Source organism: Phaethon aethereus, assembly GCF_964289735.1.
Source record: "Phaethon aethereus genome assembly, chromosome: 1".
Lineage (NCBI taxonomy): Eukaryota > Metazoa > Chordata > Aves > Phaethontiformes > Phaethontidae > Phaethon > Phaethon aethereus.
Genome location: NC_138575.1, coordinates 32,911,979 through 32,934,016, shown reverse-complemented (window position 1 = coordinate 32,934,016; position 22,038 = coordinate 32,911,979). Strand labels below are relative to the sequence as shown.

Sequence of the window (22,038 nt, the reverse complement as noted above, 5' to 3'; positions counted from 1 at the left end):
GTTTTTAAAGTCAATAGGTTTTCTTTATACATACCAACCTTACCTTCATCCATTATTGTTACTGCTTCCTCAGTTATCTGACTTCCTGATCCAACTGAAGTTTGTGCATTAAAGTAAAACTTGTACCGTGTGCTGTAATTCAAATTTTTTAATATCAAGCTGCTCTCGTTGGCAGGAATTCTTATCTCTACCAAGGGACCTAATTCATGTGTGTTGTTAACTGTTGTTACAAAAAAAAAAAAAAGATTGAGTCAGGAAAATTTCCTACATCATCATTATGTTAAAACAGACTTTTTAAATTTGTATTTATTTGATCTGTTTGTCTGCTGCATTGTTCCTTTCAGGTTATATGAATGATAATCTAAAGTTTCAAAAGAAAGCCATCTTTGTGTAAAAAGGATCTATGCAAGGGGCTAAAATTCAACACAGAGATATAGGAAACATCCACAAGTTTTTTAAGTTCAGGTTCCATTCTTGTAAGTATCTGAATCCAAACCATCTGAACACATTTGAAACACTGATCATTAAAAAATTCTGAAACTCTAAATTAGCTGCCTCATAACAAATTCAGTATGCTTAGGGAAAAAAATACTAAAGTGACTTGTATCTAATGCCAAGGAAGAGTGGAAGTTGGTAAGTGGAAGGAAACAAACTTCCTTCACCTGTTCCATGCACACAAATCTCCTAATCTCTGTGTCACTGCTGACAAATTTCTGGGCAAGTAAGCAGTGGCATGGGGATCCTACGGAAGTGATTTATAGCTCTGATATGAGTAAATGGTACATTTGTGAGTTTTTCATTTTAAAATCAAAATATCATGAAAATTGAAGAAGCAGAGAACAATATAATTGGATGTATTTTGATCTACTTCAGTGATATTTTCTCTGTGGCTAGAATATAGGATTTGTAAGTGGTAGTATCTTGCTTCTAACTTGGCTGTCAATATGTAGGACTTCATCTCCATTTTTCTGTGAAGCTTGGTTTGAAGAAATAAAAGTAATCGAAAAATGCTAGCCTTGTACTTGAACAAGTGAAGTTTTCCAGATAGAGTCATCTATAGTGTCAAAATACATTAACCTTTTTCAAACTTGACATCTACAATGCAATCATATCTTTTGTATATTATAAATTTACCATAATTTTTTCTTAATAAGTGGATTGCTATTTGGTAGACATATTGTCTAAGTTAGAGTTATATGTTCATAATTAACTCACTTGGCTGAAACTTCAGTATATATGATGTCAAAACACCATTTGGATGGGTAGGTGAACCCCACTCCAGAGTCAGAGAGTCCAACGTTGGGTTAGTGATCTTCAAAAAGGAGGGTGAGCTAGGAACTTTTAAGAAGAATATACAGTAAATACAAAGTAGATTAACTTAAAACAGCTCATGAATTATTAGTTCATAAGACTATTACTGTATTGAGCCAGATTATTATTTTATGACATCAAAGATGCAAATTCAGCAATTATACCCTTAGTGTTCTATTTCTGAGTATACCACATTGAAGTTTATTCTCTAGCTTTCTCATTTCATACCTCCTTCAGGGGTCCTAAATACTTTGTCTGGGCTTGCTGGTCCTTCTCCTTTACCATTAACAACTCTAACATTCAGCTTGTAAGAACTATAGGGCTCCAGCCCTGGCAACATTCCAAAAGTCTTGTTTCCCCTGAAAGTCAAGATCTTTTTTTCTACATGCCGCCTACTCCTTCTGGATAGACTCTGCACTTTCCAGTAGTAAACCTAAAGGCAAAAGAAAATCTACAGTGAGTGTTTAGGTGTTCTGATTTTATAAACTCTAAGCATTTCCATGAATATACATGAATTTTAGGTAGGAATAACTGCAATTTTAATAAGCTCAGGTGAGACACAGTATAGAGCTTTCCTGCTCCAGAAACAGACCTTGTCCAGAAACAGTCATGTCTACATAACTGGGTGAACCTGCCAGTTCAGCTAATGCTCAAGGCCAGTTTGACACAAGTTGTGATTTGGAATGGCATTAGTATGATGATTCTTATGTTAGCAAGTCCGTCTGAGAAGCAGGACTCGTTTATACCATCCATTCTTGCAGTAAGATGTCTACACAGCTGCCAAAGCAGACTTGCACTTTGCCACGTTGTTATGTCATACACCTGATTATGCTATTCCCTGTGATGTGGAAGCTAAGTAGATACTTTTAAATGGGAAAGAAACCAATAGATTGTCGTGGCTGAAAAAACACACAAGTTCTGAAAGGACTCTGAGGTTACAGTCATGGAATGATCTTCACCTAGGGACAGAAGACTACTCCTCCATTTACGTGACAATTAGATCAGACCACAAAGATTCTGGGGTCCATTTTGCGATTGAGTTTCTAAGAAACTACAGATGTGCCTCTGAGGTAATTACCTTGACTGCACTCTCTTTACTACACAGTCTCTCTACCATGATATCTGGAAAGGTATTAACAGTTGCCCCTACAAAGATCTGTGTTACTCCGTATTGTCACCTTCAAATATATCAATGTTCATTTTTCACAGCGTAATTTTCATGTATGTATGATCACACACCAAAACTGATAAAGCAATGTAAATGGGTAAAATTCTGGTTCCATTTCGGCCAACTGCAAAACACCTCTTTAATTAAGAAAGCTGGGATTTCACATATGAATTCTAAAAAGGGAACTGTTAAGACTTGCAAAGCCCAACTAGATAGTTGTAAAGCAATGTTACAATAACACCAGCTTTCTATTGCTAACAACATATCGTTTCACACTAATCACTGTTAAGTGCCACTGTGTTTTACATGGCTTGAGTTAATGTTTTTCAACACCGCCAGCTGTCATCCTGTAGCTCTCATCCTACCAACTAGTGTAGAAAGCCATTTACAGGCTAACAAAAGCTTGAAGTGTTGGTACTATTAGTATTGAAACTCATCAGGTATAATTAATGATATTTTAAGAATTCTTAGCCAGTAACTTTTCACAAAGCACATTATTATAGTTGGGTCATCACTTGTCACTAGCCAGGCTGAAATTAAAAGACAGCTTTAATAAGTTGGGTTTGATAAGCAGTGATTTGGAAGAGGAGTATGACAGTAAAGGAGACTGCATCACATTTTTCACATGCTGTATTGAATGACCACTGAATTTGTAAGAATAACAGAAAAAATGGCAGCAGTAACAATGAAAAGAATAATTTTTAAAAATTCTTTGTAGGTGTGAAATGCTTTAATGTACCACAGTGTATCAAGTAATAGCTAGATTAATACAAGAGCAAAATATGAGTGATGTGCTGTAGACTGCTGCTAGTTAGATGCCTTCCTGCTTTCTTCATACATTTGTCTTCATGATGTGACTCTTTAGAGAAATACCCCTCTCTTTATTATGTGTCCTTAATGCAACACTGCATCTTGGTCTACTGTCTGAAATAATGTTATTAATTAGGAAAGCCTGACTTTGATAGTAGGATTTTGCTGATGTGTTTAAAAAGAGATAGTCATGTACTTTGTAAGCTATGTCAATAACTAAGACACTTAAAGCATACTTGGCATCCATGAGAAGTTTTCAGCATGAATTCAGAGAAAGCTTTATAACAACAACTATCCACTAGATCTTAGAATACATCACGCTAATTTTAACCTAATTTAGCTTGATTTAGTTGTATCTGCAAAAATTAATTACGAAACTTCTGCTGCATCTGCAAGTTATTCAAGGATATACCATTGTCTCGTTTGTCCTAGACATAACAGCAAAACTACTCAGTAGTCAGGTCTGTTGCCAATCCTGTCTTGACCTTGTTTTACTTATGATTTTGACTAACTTAGTTTAGCTTCAGTTTTGCTTACCTTTGTGTAAATGTGTGGTTCTCATCCCCACAGAAAATAATCATACTTTATGCAGAGAAGGACTAATACACTAAACAGAAGTAATCATGGCATGACTAACCCCTTAGACCAACTGGAGATGAAAGTGTGCAACCCATTAGCAAATACAGGACACAAAAAACCCCTCAGAGATTCCAAGTCTGAGGAAAAAGAAATCTCTGTAAACTTGGGGTGATGACAACTCACCATAACCATGCCTTTGACGAGTGAGAACTTAACACCTGATGTATGGGCAGATGTTTGTGTCTATGGATTTTTTTGTATTATTAATGGTCTTCAACAGAAATTTAGCGATTTGCATTATGAGCCTTAGTGTTGCTGTAACAGGATTAAAAATAAGCATTAACTTCACTAAATTCTAACTCTGTAATCTTCATATAATGGACATTTTCTTTTGGCTGCCCATTTGTTTGTGAAATACCAGGTTGATATGAGACTGTCATCTAACTGATAAACATCTAACAGACTAGTAAGTCCTGTTGCTCAGAAGAGTTTATTATCTAGGGCAAAGCACTGCACTCACTACAAATAATTATGCTAGCTCATACAGAACTAGCTTAAGTCTCTCTGGACGGTGGTATTTTGTGCCAAATAAGTGATATCTACATACCAGGACATATTGCATTCATGTGATAACCAGCTGTAATGCACTGAAGTTTGGTTTCAATATGCTTGAATGTTAGTCCTCCATTTTATAAGTATTTGTAAGTATGATAGTCTCTTTTCATTTTTTAAATATTTCTTTTTCCTCCTTTCATTTAAACAGAAGTAGTTTACATTAGTCTCTCTTATGAAGTAACCTAGTTCAGGCTGTGTAACTAGTCTGTTTTGTTAGAACATATCTATTAGCTTCTTGCAGAGGAGCAGATAACTAAATATGTTTTATTTTCTTCTACTGTTGCACAGGAATTCAGTATAGCCTCTCATTCCACTCTTCCCTCCACAAGCAGTCTACCATGTTTCTGCAGTTTCCACTCTTGGGTTTTTTTCTGATGGGCTTCTCGTGCAACATCTGAAGCAACTTTTGCCATCAGATTTTCCCTGTCCTCCACGGATACCAGTTTCCCCAGTTTCTAACTTTGAAGTCCTTCTGTCTTCCATTCTCTATTAATTGTAGTTTTTTGTCTCTAACAAGGCCTTCTCAGTTATTGTCAAAGCCAGCACACTATTTTATACTAAGTTTCCTTCAATTATATGTACACCCCAAATCTTCTCCTATTTCCTATCTCCTTAAATGGAGCTTTTAAACTGAGCTTTTTCCTGGTCCCCAAAAGACACAGTATGCAGCATAAGCTAGCAAGTGGCCAGTTTCCTCAGAATTAAAGATGTGATTAATCGTGCTATGGCAGAATATGAGTAATCTTAGCATTAGACCTAGAAGAGACTCCTACAGAAACTATTTCTCCTCATCCGCTGAATATCCTTTTGGAATAAGATCTGTAAAACTATTATCGTTTTTAAAATCTACATAATGTGTGCAAACTTAATTGCAAACAAATCCCATTTTTCTTCAAGGACAATGTCACAGGAGACTAGCACTACAAGGCTGGAACATTGCTGAACTTCAAATGAATTGCATCAATGCTGTTGCTCTTGTCAGCAAAACCTGTGAGCTCAGTGAAAAGCAAGAGCCCTCTTCTATGTCAGATACTCCAATGTGGATACAGTCTCATATAGAAAAAGTGATGTATTTTAATAAACGAGGAACAAAACACTTTCGACTGTACTTACTTTGTACCCTTGAAGGTGTCCTCGGACAGTTTTTAGTGGAACTGGGTCCCAATGCACCTTTGCTAACGTGCTGTTAATAACATGAACCTGCACATTGCCTGGAGCAACCATTGGCACTGTGTGGAAAGGATGCAACAAGTACCCAGTTAGAATGAGACGCCACACGAACATCGCATTCAAGGAGTAGGTTAAAATGTTCCTATGTTAAAAAGCAGACCTCAGGATTAATACTACAGAGTACGATTAAACCTTATTATCTCCAAATTACTTCATTTTAATTAAAAAAAAATTACTATCCTCCTTTTTCAATATTTTACTATTTTAAATACTCACTTAGTTTACATATTTAGTTGCTTTTAATTAGTACAATTGAGTCAAAACTACGAAACTTACAGTCTTCCCCTGAATGTCCAATCACCTCTGGTGGTTCTGGTGCATATCCCAGGTCATTTAAAGCTTGTACTTTTATTTCATAGGGAACAAAAGTTGGTGTACCAGACACAATATATTTAGATACATTTGCAACTATAACAGATGTCCATTCATCATCAACATCTTTCTGACGCCAGCTGACTTTGTACTGAAGCCCTGGTCCATTAGACTGAAAACCTTTTAAAGACTGAAATGAAAAAAGTAAATGAAATTGTTTTAAAAATATTCTGCATCTGAAAAATCCAAAGTCACAAAGGAAATATACTGATTCTTCTTCAGAATTTTACTGAAAAATTACCACTGTGTTCTGCAACAGAGAGTGCTGAAATTTCCAAGCTATGCAATTTAGCTTTTACAGGAGATCATTTCAGTTGCTTTTCATTTATTAGTACAAAACATATTGAATAGTGATTCTGGCCAGTTCTCATGCAACCATACATTGTGATTTCTGTATATGTATTTGTTTTCAAATATTTCTTAAATGGTGGAAGAGGGAAACATGGACTTACACCAACTCCCTATAATCAGTGTTCCCTAGACAATACTTCTTGCCTGGGGTAGGAAATTGGTTTTGCATGGCTCTCCTTGAGCTCCTGTCACGACAGTAAGGGCGTGATAGAGAAAACTTTTCCACAAAAATTTTTCACTTAAGAATGCACAATAATTTAGTTTATCACAAAAGTCGAGGTTAGGATTAGTATTCACATTAGAATTCATTGTCAAAATAAGAGTCTACTTGAGATAAACCACAATTTACATATTTAAGTTCTCCTAAATTGGCAGCAAAACATCCTGTATTACTAAATTAATTATCTTCAGAAATCACTCAAGGAATACAGAGCACTGTGAATTGTTTTTTTTTCCCATAATGCATGCAGCTTTTCCTTGAAAATGAAGATGAGAAAATATGTGGATTTTACTCTTTTTCAAGAATATTTTAAGCAAGCAACGCATTGGGTATTCTCATAGTGTGTTCACAGTTAGATCATTATTATTTCTCTTAAAAAAATGCCTCTTACAGACCTGAAAACATACAAATGAAAGCTCAAAAAACCAAACTTACCTCCCATGTTATTACCAAATTATCAGGTTCTGAGCCTATCCCTTGTACATTAGAAGGATTTTCATCAGGATCTAAAAAGAAAACATTTACACATAAACAAGAATGACTGCTGTTTGCATTCCAAGCAAATTCAATGCCATTCATTGTATAAATCAATTACTGGTAAGCGGGAATAGTTATTTACTTGCAGATTTTGTCAGGTACTGCTCAGATGGTTCACTCGGCTGACTCCTGCCAATCTCATTGACAGCTATCACACGGAATGAGTAGTTGACGTATGGAGACAACTTCAACTGTACTGTTGTCTGAGTTCCAGGAACTTCCGTCTGGTAATGCCATACCCCTGGTTCATGCAGCCCATCTTCATATTCAATCACAAAGTCTGTAAAGAGGAATGGAATCCAACTTTATGTCAAAACTTGCAACACATTCTCAGATCAGTGTAGGCATTTCTGGATGAGCTAAGCAAAAAAAAGTGATGCAAACAATGGTTTTAAAAATAATGGAAATTGAAATATAAGTACATAAACCAAAACACAAATCTATAATGTTGATCTCAAAAGTATCGTCTAGGTAGAAATGTAATAGAAACACTCTTACTTTATTATTTGGTATTCTCACTAATGCAGCTACTTGTCAGGTAACACATTATTACAAGAGCTCTCTCTCAGGTACTGGATTTTAATGTAACAGGAACCCTTGAATGATCACAGCAAGCAAATGGGACAAGATTGTAATTTTGATGTAAAGGTAACATTTGGCTGACAAATATATTGGTCTTAGTTGTATCAAGCTGACAGTAAGTAGTATCTATACAATATTAAAACTCTTGAGTTTTCCATTTTCCCCAGTGAGACTGGCTTAGTGAAGAACTATTTAAAGTTAAGAACAAATACTTGAGGAAGGTTTTTGAGAGCACTTTTCAGTATCTTTAAATTAAGTCAAAGGATGTATGTTCAGAAGCTAAATTTCTTGAGAGCTCTTTGTGTGAACATTACGATGATTACTGTTAAGACCCTACAGAGTATATAACCTCAGGGATAAACAGGTTTGTAGAACTCCAAAAAGAAAAACATATTCATTATCAAAGACAAAAGGACTTTTTTTTTTTTTTTTCAGCTGTGAAACAGCCAAAAAGGCTTCCTGCTTTTAGATATGAGATATAAATTTTGAAATACTTAAGTGGAATTGTTAGGATGCAATAAATAAAATGAGAGAAGAACGCATAGTCTGAGTATATTCCATGGAACCTTAAGTTTAGATATACACAATTTGCATGAGCATCAAATGTCTGTGTGTTATTTAACAAATATTTTCCCATATCTCATGTATAGGTGGGAACACGGAGCCAGTATATGACTCGTAATATATCCTGTTTGCACTACTAATGAAATTCTGAGGGGCATCTAGAAATTGCTTTTAGAAGAATACTTAAAGTACTACATAGAAATAATGCACAACAATTTGAGGAGCCAATATATTCAAGAAGTAAAATAATACTAATCATAGCCTTCTGGACTTAAGGCTTGCAGATTTCATCCTGACCTGAGCGGTAAGGAAGAGGTAGAACTGGCCCCAAGTTACTGCTTGAGTTATAGCTGGTGCTGTGCACTCAGGGATAAAGGTCTTGCGATGGGCTGTTTTCTGGACTAAAGTCTTTGTTGAAAAGGTGAGAACATCACATGTTAAAAAAAAAAACACACCGACAAAGTTTTCACTACTGCTTTTTGCTTCCCTAGTAACTAGTATTCTGCCTGCAACTCTGGTAGAACAATTTATAGGAGACTTCAAGGAAAAAAAAGATCTATTTGAGCTTTCAGAGAGATTCTAGCATGTCAATCATATTACTTGTGTAAAGGGATCTCTCATAATGAAGTGCTATCTTTGAGTCTTGATCTGTACTTTGAAGTGATAGCAGCAGCAGCAGCAATAACAGGCTTACGTATGAAGCAGATGCCTTATTTTGCAGGCTCTCAGAGGACCACACAGCATATCATAATTAAAACCAGCATTATTTAGTCAGAAGAGCTCAACTTCCAATATCAGAGTGCACTCAATATCTTGCTTCTAGAAAAAATATGACATGAGCCAACACCACTTAGTATCATCTCTTTTAAAACAGTGTGATCTCATACCTATAGAAAGGTAAGACTTGTGTCTTCTGGTCTGGAAAAAAATGAAAATACTGATACAACAGTATATGAGTAAGCCATAACTTAAATACGATTCAACTATGTACATTAAACTTCTATATATTATATTTTTTAAAGTATATTACTAGTTTATATATAGTAGACAAGTCTGAAAGTGTAAAACTTCATCAAAATCCCTTGGTGTTTCACTAAAATGCAGGCAAAATCTTTGATGTGTTCTGAAATTTCTGAAATTCTCTTTTTACAAAACTTCCTTTCTAGATGCCTGATCCCTGCAGTCTGTGTTCAGTGTTGATACTGACCAGCATCAGAGTGTGCAGAGTAACACCCAATAAATCAGCCTAACTCATTCACTCCAAAAATAACATGTACACTGGTCTTTGTAACTTGTGGAAATTATTAACTAAAAATACACTGCATAAATAATTAAAGCGTTACCTTAACTTGCTCATAATGAAAAAGTTGCCATGACAAATCTTTCTGATCCTATTATTTTTTGGAAGACAAACAGTGACATCCTTCTTCCTTGCCCCTACTTTCCCCCTCCACTCTCTCTGTTCAATATAAGCAAGAGTATCTTTCATCATGTTCTACTGGGAGGAACAATAGCATTTAAGATCAATGTCCTGTTTCAAAAGTTTATAGATATGCTTTATTTCTTCAACTGTTTGGACTAGAAAAAAACAGAACTATATTCCTTAAATTTCCATGAAGAATAAGCTTCTGTATCAGTAGTGATGGATAATGACTAAAGATACTGCTACTGATGTTATTTCAATTTCATGGGAATACCAAAAGAGTTAATGCAAGATGTTAGTAGCTCTCTCTTTCAGAAGCATGTATGAGTAACTGTTAACTCAACTAATGAAGAAGTCTACTCTCTACATATTCATAAGACTGGACCTTGTCAGACAGCTCACATGAGTATCAACTTCTATGCTAACTAGCACAGGCTTTTGATCCAAAAGCCTGCTTTTTAGGGCAGTTAATAAGTCTTTTTGCTCAGCTGTTTAGTAGAAGACAGTCAGTGAATTTTTGTTATGTAAATAAATGGCAACTGTAGTGAATGAATTTTCCATTCTCCCATGCTGCACACAAAATTTATCTCAGAACTCTTTGGAATCTGAGAACAGTTAACGTAATGTTGATGTAATGCAATAGCTACAAACGTACTTGTAATGGGGCTGTTATTTTCATCTCCTGGTATCCATGAGAGTTCAATGCTTCTTTCTAGCTGACCTGTCAATTCCAAGTCAAAGGGTGGATTTGGCCGAGCTGTAAAGCAAATGAACACAAAGTAAATAATCACACCAGAATATGTCGTTTCATCTTTGAAAAAACTCTTACATTACAATCAAAAGAATTCCACAAATACAGCAGAGCAGATCTACTCACTTACGTAAGCATGACTTAATGACCATTAGCATGCAATTGTTACAAAACAGAGATAAAATGGAGAACTGATGTATCTGGAAACTTCTACACATTAACAAGAATCTATATTTTATTTTATCTATGTCTGATTGCAATGTGGTATAAAAATGTAATGAGATACAAAGAATTATGAAATGTGTGTTTAGTTTATCTCTGAATGATTATGGGTGGTTATCCATTGTAACAAGGAATATTTAATAAAATATAGAAAATAAAGAAGCATTCACATCAAAGAAGCTTTTCTAGAATCACTACAAATATTTTGCATGTGAATTTAAAACAAGTGTAGTTCAAATAGAAATTGCAAGTTACTAAGTCATTTATTTTTTGCTGTAGTTTTAAGAAAATCCTGAAATACCAAGCAAGCTGTTAATCTACATCCTCATAATGCATAAAGATGTAATTGTCTGTTCCAAATTCCTGAAAAGAATTCATTATATGATTTGTTGCACAAAAATCAAGACTAATGAGTAAATTCATTTAAGAATACATAAGCATTTTCACTTAATGAGAGAGAATTTTACATAAAAGTGCTTAAGTCACACTTAAAAGTGTTTTAGGCATATTATATTGCATTTTAAAATCCAAATTCAGAGAAAATGCTACCAAATTAAAGGCTGTACGCTATCAAATTTAAGACTGTACCTGACAGATTTTTTTTGGAATTTCAGCTTTAATTTTAAAATGCTTATTAGCAATTTTATAATTTATAAACCAAACTGGTCAATATGGACCTATCCGTATGACAGTGAATTAAAATGAAGACAAACTATGAAATAAAGCACAACAGGCCTACAAAGCTGTCATCACAAGCAATGTAAAACCATAGCATAATTTGGCTGGTGCAAGTTCTTTGATAGTGAATTAGCTTTCAATGAACAGGTGGGTTTACCTTTTAGATCTCTCATTTATTATATAACTAATTTGCATTACAGTGTTCTCTGTGAGAAAAACATTATCACACTGTAACCAACCTTAATTAAAAATAATTTGTCTCTGAAAATTACTTATTCCCTAAAACACAAAGCAGCCTGCACTGTAAAATTCCAAAGCCCAGTACTCCAGTAATGAAGCAGTTGGTAAAATAGGATGAAACCACACACACACACACAGGAAAAAGGGAAAAAAAGAAAAGATGTTGCACTTTGCAATAGGCAAAAGAGAAATATATCTGGCAGATGATGTAGAAAGAGAACTTCATATTAGTTTACCGTAAATGATAGCTGGAGTTGGGGGAGCAGCTGAAAAGAACATTAATATAAAGGATTTAATCAGTTAGTAGCCAAAGAAACAGAATGTTGTAGGTAGTTAAAGACTATAATCATGACACACAAAGAAAAGTTAACGTATTTTGAGTAAATGGTTGATTTTAAGTAATACCTTGATAATTTTTCACTGAAAAGTTATAAAAGTATTCTTGAATATTTTATTCATTTTAAAAATAAGGATAGATCAAAAAAATAAATAAAGTAAGCAATATGATAAAAGTTTTTAACAAAGTACTAGACATTTGTCATATGTCATTTCTGGATAGGCATAAGATAACAACACAATTTTAAAATGCAAGCATACTTGACTTTGAATCTCAGCTTGAAATCAGGTAAGAATCATTCAGAACATCTACTTAAAGCTTTCTTACAATTGGGAGAAGGAGCAAAATAACATATTTTACAACAATCTGCAATCATAGAAACTTAACAGAGAGAACTAATTTAAAAAGAAAATCCTTTGAAAGTCATACAACCACGCATGCTCAGTCTTTCTGAAGCATAATTGAGCTGTGAAAGAGATTCCTGAAATAACATGTTTATGTTCAAATACTCTGCAATATGTAATTTACTGTGTTAGCTCAGATATGATCAAAAAAAACCCCTGTACAGCATGAAACGGAACATGCCCTGTAGCTATTCAATCCTTTTGTAAGTAGTTGATTCAAAGGCAAACTTTAGGGTAAGACTACATTTTTAAAAAACTGAAACATATTTACAAATAGGTGACATTCCCTTTGTCCTGTCCTAGAAACTAAAACTGTATTTGTGCTCTTAATTTTAAATCTAACGTTGTTTTCATGCTTAACAGTAATTAAACACAGTTCTTCTATCATAAAGTTTGAGAGTATTCTTACCAACAACAGTAAGCACAGCACTTGCTGAAACACTGTCCAGAGTAGTATTAACTATGCAAGTGTATGTTCCATCATCTTTATCAGTTACATTCATAATGGTCAAGTTGTCTTTACCAACTAGAAACCTGTAAATACAATAGATTCAGCCACTGATGTTTCAATAACTGGTACTGTTATAAGAAACTTGCATAAGACATTCCCAAATCCCATATACTTGTGTACTTCAGCAAATACCAAGACAGCAATGTAAGCTACGGGACTATGTCAGCCTTTTCTACATTGCTCTTGACCATCTTCCCACAGTAACTCTCTATTCTAATGTGCTTTTATTTCCATATACACTAAAGCAACTTTTACATTATCTGTGATCTAGAGCAATCTTCCATTACCCCTTTGGTCTCTTACGCCAATTATCTCCTCAGACTTGATATACACAGTCAATGTGCACAATTAAAAATCTTTACATCTCATTTTATTTTGAAATCTATCTTAACAATTTCACCACACTAAGTCAGTCCTTTAATCACCAAACATGTGATAGTGATGATATTTATCAGTCTGCTTTGGAAAATGTCAATAGGTCAGTATGTTCCTTGCAAAGATCAGGAAATGGAGCAGACAAAAGAAAGTAGAAAATTAAAAATACAGGAAAATTATTTTGTCCATACCTTTCATCATCTGGCAGTTCATCATTGTCCTTCAACCATATAACTGTTGGTAATAAGGTAGAATCATGTTTTATTATACACTCAAATGAAACTTGGCCATATCTCTGAATCACTTTGTATTCTGGCTGTTTAATTATCATTGTTGGATCTGAAATTTAAAATGACTATTAGATATTTAGAAAGTCTGAAAGTCTATGCTGGCCTGTGATGAAAAAGTGATTCATTTCTTACCTTTAACTTCCAGTTGCACCTCATTTTGTATCTTTCCTAATTCATTTCTTGCTACACATGTGTATGTACCAGTACTATCCTTCTGAGCCACCGGAATTTCCAAGGTTCCATTATCATGGAAAATGTATTCATTTCCACGCAAGATGCTACCTTTCACTCCCCTAAACCTTTATATAAAAAGTAATATCATTATCCAACTTCATAGTTAAATTCTGTTGTATTTTATTATCAGAAGATGCAAACTTGGGACTGCCATGTTAGAAAACGGAGACAGAATCACATAATGAAATGTAAACTTGACTCTGTAAGGAGAACTTAACTGTTGTTACATTAAATATATGTAGTATTGTATTAGCATATTGTAATCAGCATATATTTAAAAATACACTATTTTAAAATTGTAAATAGAGCAAAAACAGTTTTAAAGCTTTAAATGTTCATTTCCACGGCTATAACTGGCTCTTTACGTAACTTAAGCACAATGACCATAGCTTACCATTCGATTTCAGGCTTAGGTGAACCAAAATAAGCACAGTCTAGCAATGCGGGACTATCTGCGATGACTTGATACAGTTTATTAGCAGGAGTTAGAATTCTTGGTGGCTCAGCTGAAAAGACAAAAATATCCAGATATAGATACGAAGATGCAAATACAAAATACTACGACATCAAGAGTGGCCTAAAGAATTATATGCTAACATACATTCACTCTGAAGTGATTTCTGGTCTCAGACTAGGTCCAAATACATTATACTGCCAGTAGCCTGAGGAAACACTGATGTAGGAGAATTATCTTGTGAAAAACAAATGCTTCTTCCCTGTTTACAAATAATAGGGATGGGCACCAAAGGCAATGATTTCACTTCGAAAATTGAAATCAGAATGTACTTCAAGATGAGAAACTCCTGGCAACAGATAGAACTATATAATTCTGAACAAACCTGCAGGCAGGAAGAAGCTAAGATGTATTTTGGGTGAAACACCTACATCTCTTAAAGGAACCATGGAATCAAAGAGAGCTCTTTCATTTAAAAGACAGTGTCTCTCAATCAAAAGATCTGCTAGCTCCTGCAGGAGAGACTTCAGAGGACATTCTGCCCAGGATTTTGCTACTGCCTTTGTTAAATTCAGCGAGAAGAATTAGAGAGGCCACAATAACTCATAACTAGAAACACATTCTTGGAAGGCCTTCAAGACAAATGCATAAGCATGTCCCCTTGCACTAGCAATTTAGAATCATCTATTTAACTGACTCAAAACACCCACAACCAATGAAAGTGTACCGAAACACACTAACTTAAGGAATATTAATTGCTGCCTTATTTGTTATGCTTTTATTTGCTTGATTTACATAAATAAATTTTAAAAAAGAGATAAAATTTCTTCCAAGTTTTTCCAGCTTTTACAACTATCCTTCTTACTCAGGAATAGTGAAATTCAGGAATATCCTACAAAAAACAATATATGTATACCCTTGCCTTTTACAGGGCTTGAAAAATACGTCCATTCCCAGTAAAGACCTCAAGCGAGGCTTGAGCATGCAATCCGTGTAATAGCAGGAAATGACTGAATATGCAAGAAAACTGAAAAATAGAAAATCTGTTTCTTACCCAAAACATTCACAAATGCGTTTGCTAGCAAGTATCCATATTCATTAGAAGCATTGCACTGATAGACAGCACTTGACCTTTCTTGCACATGTGAGAAAATAATGGTATCCCCATCTACCTTTCTGCTAGGATCTTCTGGTGCAACTGTTGGTGTAAAGAAAAAAAATATTTGTTTTTCCTAAACTGCTGTTGAATAAAATGTTTCATACTTTTGAAAAGAAGAAACAATTTGGAAGGCCAGTATGCCCTTTCTTCCATTTTCCTGGGTGACTGTTCACTGGTTAAGATGTGAATTTCAATATGATTACGGAAGTTCTTCCAATTCTACAAATATTAACTCTGGATGGTAGAGTTCCCATTTTTTGAGGGTTTTTTGTTGTTTGTTTTTTAAAGTAGTGAAGCTGAGGTCGTATTTTGCATGCATTACAGACGAAAAATACTGATATGACAAGATTCAGGCAAATACAGACAATATCTAGAAAAAATAAGGAAATATTTCTGAGCGCAAAAGAAAATTAAGTTAGAATGACATTACAACTTTACAATCCTCTGTGACTTAAAGGTTTCAGCTTTTCAAATGAGTTGTTATACCATAAATAATTATCCAAACATAAAAGTAGCCTTACTCAGTTGAAAATTATTTTTTAAAAAGTAATTAAGTAATTAAAAGTAATTCTAAACTAAAAAAGTAATTCTTTCACAGAAAATCTAGTCTTCCCAAAAGCAGTGATAGTAATTCAGTAGGTGGCACTCTTTCCCTTCTATAAGAATTAAACGCCATTTTTTTAACTGTTCTGTAGTAGCCTAAGCTGTCAAACATCTCTTGCATCCCAGAAGAATCGAGAATGTAACTGAAAATAAAATTCTGAGATATTACTGAAGAAGAATAATAGCTGTCAGTTATGATACAACTGGATGGAGTTAGACAGGTATAACAGAGAAAAAACTTAGCTTGTAATACCGCACTGCATAAAAATGCACAAAGGAGAGTTTATTTTAAGTAAATATTAAATCAAAACACATCAATGTCTTATTAATACTGAAATTTAATGGTGACCTTATTTATATATTAATATTAAAAATAAATGAGTATATGCATACATAAATGCATAATAGTTTGGTTGCATTATTGAAATTGACACCCATATATATTATTGGAACTTGAGAAAATAAGTATATTTGCGGAAGACATTTTCTTATAAAATCATTTCTCATGTCTTTGGATTCATAGAAAAGATCAATTAAATAAATTAGCATCCATTTTTCTAAGTGGCAAAGCCTTTTGCTTCAGATAATCTCTCAGTACTCATCTGTAAAGAAAAAGGAGAAATTTCTCCCACATTTTCTCAAATCTACTGAAGTATCTGTTGCTGAATTCTCTAAGAGAGAAGAATGAAAGGGGACAGATGAAGGGGACCACAGTTCTGTGCTCCTGCTTAAGGGTATTTCTATCTTGGGTGAATCCAAGGTCATTTTGCATGTAAAGTAATTACATCAATTTCCAAACAGATGCTTCAAGAACAGTATTCGACTCCATTATTAACTCTGATCTTCCATCACCCTGAGTTCAAATCAATATCACAAATTCACAAATTTTGGCAAGGAAGAAAAAGGTACTCCTGGAATTTTAGATGCTTATTCTCTGGGCTTCTGGCATTTATTTTTCTCCTCTTTCGTTTTACTTCCTGTTGTGTTCCATATTCCACCGCGCTTCCTATTCTATGTAAATGCCATTTTCATTAAAAGATTCATGGGCTGAAAATAGACAGAGCAGGTGAGTAGCCCAGCAGGCAGGCCAGTCAGCTGCGAGAAGCGTTCTGTTTCTGCATACAAATCACTGTTAAATGGAAAATAGGCACAACCGCCCTCCCAGGAGGCAGGAGATCTGCCCACGGCCGTTCCAGTCACAGCTACTTCCCACCCCGGGCTCTGGGCTTCCCTCCACTCATATCCCCTCAATCCTGCAGCTTGTTCTGCACACACACAGAGCTTTAATGGTGCACAGACTCTCCCTCTCACACACACTCCCACACATAATACCTTACAGGCTGACGGCAGGGCTCCTTCAGAAAGATGGAAGCCATTAGTTGAATCCACTACGACCGAAGAAAGAACGATCTAGCCATTAAATTATCATATAAAAAGAAGGGAAACAGCTTCTCTTTCCACTGCTATATTTAAGGAAAAAAAGAGATATCCCTCTTCAGTTATTTGAAGGAAAGGAGGTAGGTGCCTGTCCTCAGGAAAGTGCTTCAAGCTGTGGGTCCCAAGAAGGAAAAAAAAACCCGAGGAAAGTGTCAGGTTAGTCAGTGCTTCCTTTTGCCTGGTCCAGCCACTTGCATGCTGAAGGGCACCGATTTTAGAAAGCTCCCTGTTGAGACTGGCATCTATTCAACAGTCTGTCTTGCGACAAACCTCATCCTCCCACACAACACCAACAGAACCTACATGTCTTTGCCCATGTACTACACTGCATTTTGCAGGGCCAGGCCCTAAAATTTAGATGCTGTATCATCCATCTGCTTTAATGACCTTAAGCACGCACTGCTACACTCACACACACAGAATGGCTGAGGCTGGAAGGGACCTCTGAAGGTCATCTGGTCCAACCCCCTGCTCAAGCCGGGCCACCTAGAGCTAGTTGCCCAGGCCCATGTTCAGATGGGAGAAGGATCACTTCCCTCAATCTGCTGGCAAGATTTTTGTCTAATGTAGCCCAGGATAACCTATTAGCCTCTTTGCCACAAGGGCACATTGCTGTCTTATGGTCAACTTAGTGTCCACCAGGATGCTCAAGTCCTTTTCTGCTAAGCTACTTTCCAGCTGAGTGGCCCCCAGCATGTACTGGTGCATGGGGTTGTTCCTCCTCCGGTGCAGGACTTTGCACTTCTCCTTTTTGAACTCCATGGCGTTCTTGTCAGCCCATTTCCCCAGCCTGCCAAGATCATTCTGGATGGTAGCATGACCCTCTGGTGTATCAGACACTCCTCCCAGTTTTGTGCCATCAGCAAACTTGCTGAGGGTACATTCTGCCCCATCATCCAGATCATTAATGAAGATGTTAAACACAACTGACCCCTGGGGTACACTGCTAGTTACTTGTCTCCAGTTAGACTTTGTGCCTCTGATCACCACTCTTCGGGCCCAGCCATTCAGCCATTTTTCTGTCTACCTCACTGTCTGCTTATCCAGCCCATACATCAACAGTTTGTCTATGAGGATCTTATGGGAGACAGTGTCAAAAGCCTCACTGAAGTCCAGGTAGACAATATTCACTGCTCTTCTCCTTCTTTCATCATAGAAATATATCAAGCTGGTCAAGCATGACTTGCCCTTGGTGAAGCCATTGCTAACTACTCCTGGTGGTTTTCTTATCCTTACTGTGCCTGGAAATGGTTTCCAGAATAAGCCGTTCCATCACCTTCCTGAGGATCAAGGTGAGGCTAACCAGCTTGTAGTTCCCTGGGTTCTCCTTCTTTCTATTCTTGAAGATAGGAGTGATATTTGCTTTCCTTCAGTCTTTGGGCGGTTCTCCCAGTTATCACAATCAATCAAAGATTATCAAGAGTGGCCTTGCAGTAATATCTGTCAGCTCCCTCAGCACTTGTGGGTGCATTCCATCAGGGCTCATGGACTTAAGAACGTCCAGTTTGCTTAAGTGTTCCAGTGTCTGGAACTTGGGATTCTTGAAGGCCAAATCTTGCTAGTAAACACTGAGGCAAAGAAGGCATGCAGTACTTCAGCCCTTTCCATGTCCCTTTTTTTTTTTTTTTTTTGCCAAAGAGAGTGATGGCAGGGTTACTCAAGTATTGCTTGTTTGCCTTTACGTGGATTCTGGTCACATTACAGGATAGCTGCGTGAAAAGGAGAAAGTGCTTTTGACATGTTTGACAAATTTGAATTTGGCACTGATAGGCAAACCAGCAAAGAATTACGTAATACTTAAAATGGGTTTGTACAATCAGGATAATGAATGATGAGGATTTGCGATAGGAGTTCTGCTGCTGTAACGGGCAGCTGAACATGTGCCTGGTAACAGCCAACATTTACTCCCAATAACATCGAGTCTCAGGTTATGAACGTGTTTATGCCCTTTCTGGACGAAGACCTGATTGCCTGGCTTGACTTAATTGTTCCATGACTTTGTATAAGGCGGCAGCTTCTTGACTCTATAGCCATGTACAGCATATTCCTGTACAGAGAAGGTATAGCCTCCATCAGATACTTTGTCATAGTTAGTCGTCAGCACCCCGAGTATCTTCTGTTCATCTGAAAGCATACTTCCATCTGTTTCATAATCTTCAGACAGCCCAAGCAATTATTTTGTTACTATCTTTAAATAACCACTATGGCACCACTATTACTTTTTTCCTAGAAAAAAAAACCAAACAGAATGAAATGTGCTGTCTGAACAGAAGCAGTTAAAACACACTATTATGCTTAAAACTGGAAGAAAAAATCCAGATTTTGTTGAGATGTTTTACTCTTTTCCACTGAAGTATTTAATTTTCCTGATCAATTTTAATTGCCGGTCAATGTGCATTTATGCAAACTTAGGAAGCTAAACACAATAAAGAACAGAACAACTGTCAACTGACAATGCAGTATATAATATAATGTTATCAGTCCAAATAAATGATACAAACTTCAGCCTCATCTATAAGAAAGATGTGCATTTTGGACAGAAAATTATTAAGACATGAAATTGGTCTACTGATTTTAAATTCTTTAGCTCAGATCTTTAAGCTCTGTGTAAAATTGTGGGGAAAAAAATCTATTGCTTGGAGTTGTGGAGTTTTTTTAACTTAAACATAAAAAGAAAGCTTTTATTGTGAGGGTGGTCAGACCCTGAATCAGGATGCCCAAGGAGGTGATGGAGTCTTTGACCCTGGAGATAATCAAAATCTATCTGGACATAGTCGTGACCAACCAGATCCAGATAACACCCTACTTCGAGCAGGCAGGTTAGACTAGCTGTTCCTGTCAACCTCAACTATGCTGTTCTACTGTGGTTTTAAACCATGTTAACAAACAATGTAGATTGAAAATAATTCACTGGGAAGGAAGTATATGCCTTTGATTGTGATTCTGTAACTCGTTATTGTTTAAAAAGCTACTAATGTGAAAATCATAATTCCTGAAATCAGAGTTCCTTATATTGTTACCACATTCTGAAATAGAACAAAGTCAGTCTGAGATGCAGCTGACATCTTAAGTTCTCAGCTTTGCTAACTTGGACTCCAGGTCCCAGAGGGCACTGAACTAGGGTGTTTTTTGTTGCCTGAGAAGTATGATGTAACCTAAGGTAATAATATTTTTTTTTCTTCCAGAAGCATGTTGTGGATTACAAGCATAGTTTGTAAGATATGTGAGTATTAACTGTTTCTATTTTATAGTGAAAATGCTGATGTCATCCTCAGATGTTGTACTAGAGATTCCCTCTGGCTGAAAACAAGCTGGAAAAGAAAGGGACAAAATGACTGCTTTTCCCTGTATCAATAAGAACACATGTATCTTTGGCATGTGTAAGAGCTAATCTTACCTAGATCAGTAAAATGTCACAGAAAAACACAGTGAAAGCAGAGAATAATTTCTCTTTAGAAAAGAGCAGAAATATTCATTACTGTCTTTAGATGCCTGCATCTTCTTTAGTAAGTCAAAGTTATGAATCAAAATATGTATATATATATACGAACATATATGATGTTGTAGATGAATGTCATAACACAAAGTCTGTTGTTTAAGTGTTATAGTGCTTAGTCAGTCATTTCTTTAGTGCAGCTGAGCTATCATTTTGCATCAATAAGCAGAATATTAGTTTTCCGAGAAGCTGAAACAATTACCTGATTTCGATTTTCATACTGAATATTTGTTGTTGTAGTTCTATTACTATAATTCTGTCCTGAAGTTTATGCACAAATAATAGTGAATGTAAATGAGAGCATGAGATCAGCACTGGCTCTTAAGCCATGATTTTCAACAACTCAAATTTCAAAGATAGCTTTGGAGACCCTGTTATTGTGGAAATATATGAAGAAAGCAAAAACAGAAGGTTATGTGCTTTTTTTCCGATATGAATGTAGAAACATATAGTCCTTGTATAGACATGCTCATGTATGCTTTTCAAGTTGTGACAGGATCACAGGATCATTTGTATTATAGTAACTCTTGCTCAAAGTATCCCATCATTCTTCTTGATCTGCTTATTCTTCCAAAAACTCACATTCATGAGTAATTTATGAATATAGTAACCATTTTCAAAACTAGAAAAGTCTTTCTGTGGTTAAAACTAACTACAATTGACTGACTGAAATGGGATTTTTTAAGAATTGTTTGTATAATTTTGGACATCTGTTTTCTGGTAGATTAGCTATACAACAACAGGAGAATGTGATAGAACCCAGACTTAACAACAATCAACCAGCCACGAAAACTGGAAGGAACATCCAGTGTGTAGGCATTGAGGTGGCTTGATAAGAAGATATGTCCCTTATGGAGGGACCTCATGGTTTTCTGTAGATCATAAACCACATGGTCTATGAATGAGCATCCAGTTAACATTCCTCTGGCTGTAGCTGACTTTCCTCCTAACATTTGAAAGTCCAAATCAGGGGCTATTATGCAAGACAAGACCTGTTCTCTCAAATCTCTGATCATATTGCTTAACTATTATATTATGTATTTAGAGAATGTTATGTGACTAGAATCCTTTTTTCTTCTTTGGGA

The 22,038-nt window shown here is 35.8% G+C and overlaps 1 protein-coding gene across 8 annotated transcripts in view; it reads right to left on the bottom strand.

Moving 5' to 3' along the window:
• NRCAM (neuronal cell adhesion molecule) overlaps positions 1–22,038 on the bottom strand; it is a gene marked incomplete at its 3' end in the record, with an annotated part of 65,034 nt that overhangs the window by 30,336 nt on the left and 12,660 nt on the right. For 4 of the 8 annotated variants that reach the window (XM_082013999.1, XM_082014001.1, XM_082014002.1 and 1 more), the window contains exons 8-20: positions 15,313–15,456; positions 14,199–14,310; positions 13,703–13,869; positions 13,472–13,619; positions 12,804–12,928; positions 10,418–10,519; positions 7,276–7,473; positions 7,092–7,162; positions 5,990–6,215; positions 5,597–5,712; positions 1,540–1,744; positions 1,216–1,338; positions 44–220 (exon numbers count right to left, since the gene is read on the bottom strand). In XM_082013999.1, coding sequence (XP_081870125.1) covers positions 44–220; positions 1,216–1,338; positions 1,540–1,744; positions 5,597–5,712; positions 5,990–6,215; positions 7,092–7,162; positions 7,276–7,473; positions 10,418–10,519; positions 12,804–12,928; positions 13,472–13,619; positions 13,703–13,869; positions 14,199–14,310; positions 15,313–15,456 — 1,914 coding nt within the window. Of the gene's footprint in view, positions 1–34; positions 221–1,215; positions 1,339–1,539; positions 1,745–5,596; positions 5,713–5,989; positions 6,216–7,091; positions 7,163–7,275; positions 7,474–10,417; positions 10,520–11,889; positions 11,920–12,803; positions 12,929–13,471; positions 13,620–13,702; positions 13,870–14,198; positions 14,311–15,312; positions 15,457–22,038 lie in introns of all 8 variants that reach the window. The other 4 variants (XM_082014000.1, XM_082014003.1, XM_082013998.1 and 1 more) reach the window with 3 other exon arrangements.